At 45.0% G+C, this 3,711-nt stretch overlaps 1 protein-coding gene across 1 annotated transcript in view; it reads right to left on the bottom strand.

The window, feature by feature from the left end:
• The window catches only part of PPP1R36 (protein phosphatase 1, regulatory subunit 36), a 157,724-nt gene that overhangs the window by 109,064 nt on the left and 44,949 nt on the right, over positions 1-3,711 (bottom strand). The window contains exons 9-10 of the mRNA XM_011978329.1: positions 1,049-1,091; positions 491-733 (exon numbers count right to left, since the gene is read on the bottom strand). Coding sequence (XP_011833719.1) covers positions 491-733; positions 1,049-1,091 — 286 coding nt within the window. The remainder of the gene's footprint in view (positions 1-490; positions 734-1,048; positions 1,092-3,711) is intronic.

Raw genomic sequence — 3,711 nt, 5'->3', positions numbered from 1 at the left:
CCATCTCTACAAAAAATTTCAAAAATTAGCCAGGCGAGACAGCATGCCCACAGTCCTAGCTATAGGAGGATCACCTGAGCCTGGGAGGTTGAGGCTGCAGTGAACTATGATCATGCCACTGCCTTCCAGCGTGGGTGACGGAATGAGATGCTGTCTGAAAAAAAGAAGACGAGGCCAGGCACGGTGGCTCACACCTGTAATCCCAGCACTTTGGGAGGCTGACGTGTGTGAATCACCTGAGGTTAGGAGTTCGAGACTAGCTTGACCAACATGGTGAAACTCCGTCTCTACTAAAAATACAAAAAATTAGCCAGGCGTGGTGGTGCATGTCTGTAATACCAGCTACTCAGGAGGCTGAGACAGGAGAATTGCTTGAACCAGGAGTTGGAGGTTGCAGTGAGCCAAGCTTGTGCCACTGCACTCCAGCCTTGGCAACAGAGCAAGATTCTGTCTCAAAAAAATAAAATAGAGGAGAAAAAAGAAAAGAAAAGAAAGGAAAGGAAGAAAGGAAGAAAAGAAATATCCTTGAGCATAGGAAAGTCAAAAGGTCATACCTAAACTGAACAAAAGTCATGCGTTTCTTTTCCCCTCCTGATTCCTCATCTTCACGCCTCCTGCGAGGAATGTTGAACATATTGGTACGAAAGAGTCTCCCTACTTCTTCTTCAATCTCTGTCAAGTGTTGACGTCGGAAGACAATCCAAGCCACATATGTACAGAAAGTGTAAAAGGACTATAACAAAAAATAGACAAGAATCACAATCCTTAGCTGTGAAATGGAAAACTCCCACCTGTCTATATAACACAGCTAAGCAGACACAAACCCAGATGACCCAATTTCCCAATATTCCTGAAACACTGTGCAAAATTGCACATGTACTCACTTTTGCACAAGGAAGATCAGACCAACAATTTAAGGTATAGCACATAGCTTGTTAGCATCCTTTTTAGAAAGGATATTCGCTAAAAATAAGTGTCTGACAAATGGTCATTTGTTGTTGGTATAAATTGTTTCACATCAAAAAGCACCAAAACATAAGTGACTCACCTCAAAGAACTTCCAGTCTTTCTGTGTATCTGATATTTTCTCCCTGTAACATAATAAGTCACAACTATAGGTTGAGAGGGAAGTTCAATCTTTCAGGGACCTAGTCTTTATCTTCCTCTAAAGTTAGGGTCATTATCTTGGCCCCAAGATTATTTTCAGCTACACAAATGCTATCAAAAGGCCTTGATAAAGAGTCTCAATACTTTCTTCTTCAACTTCCTATGTTACCCAGATAAAAATCCCTAGAATGGTAAAAAGTTAATCGATATAAATTTGAGGTAAACAAACCAGTGAGGAAATGTATTTTTCCAAAGACTTCTAGTAATTTGAGTGTTGGGGAGGTAAGGAGAGTGGAAAGGTGATAAAGAGGAAGCAGAGAACTAGAAGGTAAGGCTGCAATAAAGAAAAGGAAAATAATTAGCAAACAATAGTTATGGCTATTGGGTACAAAAAGAAACAGAAACAAAAGCCACAAAGATCTATGCCAAAACAACCAATAGACTGAGAACAGCAGTGTGCTCCTCCTTTTGATGGGCATGGGCAAACCTGAGTCTTCTCTCTTACCAGGAGTCCTTGGAACACAAATTCAATGTTAAGAATACTATACTTGGCCAGGCGCAGTGGCTCATGCCTGTAATCTCAGCACTTTGGGAGGTCGAGGTGGGAGGATCACTTAAGGCCAGGAGTTTGAGACCAGCCTGGCCAACATGGTGATACCTCGTCTCTACTAAAATACAAAAATTGGCTGGGTGTGGTGGTGAGCACCTCTAATCCCAGCTACTCGGGAGGCTGAGGCAGAAAAACTCCTTGAACCTGGGAGGCAGAACTTGCAGTAAGCCGAGATTGTGCCACTGCATCCCAGCCTGGGTGACAGAGCAAGACTTCATCTCAAAAAGAAAAAAAAAACATACTAAACTGGCATGGGCACAATTAGTGAACATGGCCTCCCCTCCTAACAATTCTGATTCTGACTCCCAGCATTAGGAAACCAGACCTGGTCTGGGGAGCCCTTGAGAGTTGATTGAGGGGGCTATGCATCTGCAATCACTTCATCAGTCACAGCAGCCAAGGCCAGACCCTGGACACTTCAAGGCTGATCCTGGTTTTGCTTCTTTTTTAAGACAGAGCTGGAGTGCGGTAGTGTGATCATAGCTCACTACAGCCTCAACCTTTTGGGCTCAAGCAATCCTCCCACCTGCCAATCCTCCCCTCTCCAATCCTCCCACCAGACTGTAGGAGTTCAGGATGGTTCTGGAGAGCCTGGTACCCACCTCAGCCTCATAAGAAGCTGGGACCACAGGTATACACCACCACACTGGCTATTTGTTTTTCTTTGATACAGGGTCTCACTCTGTCACCCAGGCTGAAGCACAGTGGCATGATCATGGCTCACGGCAGCCCTGACCTCCCCAGCCTCAGATGATCCTCCCACCTCAGCCTCCCAAGTAGCTGGGACTAAGGCACACGCCACCACGACCAGCTAATTTTTGTATTTTTTGTAGAGACAGGGTTTCACATGTTGGCCAGGCTGGTCTCCAATGCCTGAGCTCAAGCTATCCACCCATCTCACCGTCCCAAAGTGCTGGGATTACAGGCATGAGCCAAGGTGCCCGACCTGCTTCTGCTTTTGTTGGAGCCTTCCTTGGAGGAACTGTGACTCTGAGGATTGGCCTTGGTACCAGGCTCTCCAGAACCATCCTGAACTCCCACAGTCTGGGAAAGATGACCCAAATCTCACAGGACCTTCGGCCTTCTCACAAGGACTTCCTGGTCTGAATGGGCCTAAACTAGCCCTTCACTTGGGGAATGAGGCCGAAGAGGTGGTTACTGGGGCCTGCCCCTCCCCTCCTACAGACTCTCTTCATTATATATTGGTTTCTTCATGTGCAAGTCTTCAATAAAGAACTGCGGCAATAGCAATTACAGTGAACATGGACTAAGTATGGAGTATGTGCCGGGTACCGTGCTAAGCCCTTTACACGTATGATCATATCTAGTTTTCATAACATCCCGCACCATGCTAGGCCCTTTACATGTATGATCATATCTGGTCTTCATAACATCCCTATGGTATAGTCAACATTATTATTTCCAATTCTCAACTGAGGAAACTAAAGTTGAGACTTAAGTCCACAGACATATATTTAATTAGGGGCAGATCCTGTACTAAAAATCAGGCCTGTCAGATACCCACATCTGTCCTCATAACTGGAATGTGAGGAGAATAAGCTTTTTTCTTTAAAATAGTTTGCAGATAAACATATTGAACAACAGAGCTCAGCGGAAACTTTTCGGAGCAACCCTCAGCATTTCTTTTCTGTGCAACCTGAGGCCTCCACCTGAGGGGTGTGCTGATGTGAAATTTCTGCCCTTTCAAAGCTCCTCTTCCGTAACCAACTGTAAATCTTCTGCCAACTGAAACCAGAGACCATGAACACCTGCCAAGCTGAAGCAAGAAAACCAGCCAAAGTCTGTTTTGGGAATAAAGTCAGCTTGCATTCTGGGAGATCGAGAGCAGAGCTCACAACAGCACAAGGCAAACCAGCACCATCTTAGCATGGTTTTGAAATGAGAGTGATTGCCCAGGAAACACACTTTCTTTCCTTTTCTTTCTGGGTTCTTTTTTTAGATATTAGAAGAGAAGGTAAGGCTGGGCACAGTGG

Source organism: Mandrillus leucophaeus, unplaced genomic scaffold, assembly GCF_000951045.1.
Source record: "Mandrillus leucophaeus isolate KB7577 unplaced genomic scaffold, Mleu.le_1.0 Scaffold192, whole genome shotgun sequence".
NCBI classification, from domain to species: Eukaryota; Metazoa; Chordata; class Mammalia; order Primates; family Cercopithecidae; genus Mandrillus; species Mandrillus leucophaeus.
This window is presented reverse-complemented; position numbering and strand designations above follow the sequence as displayed.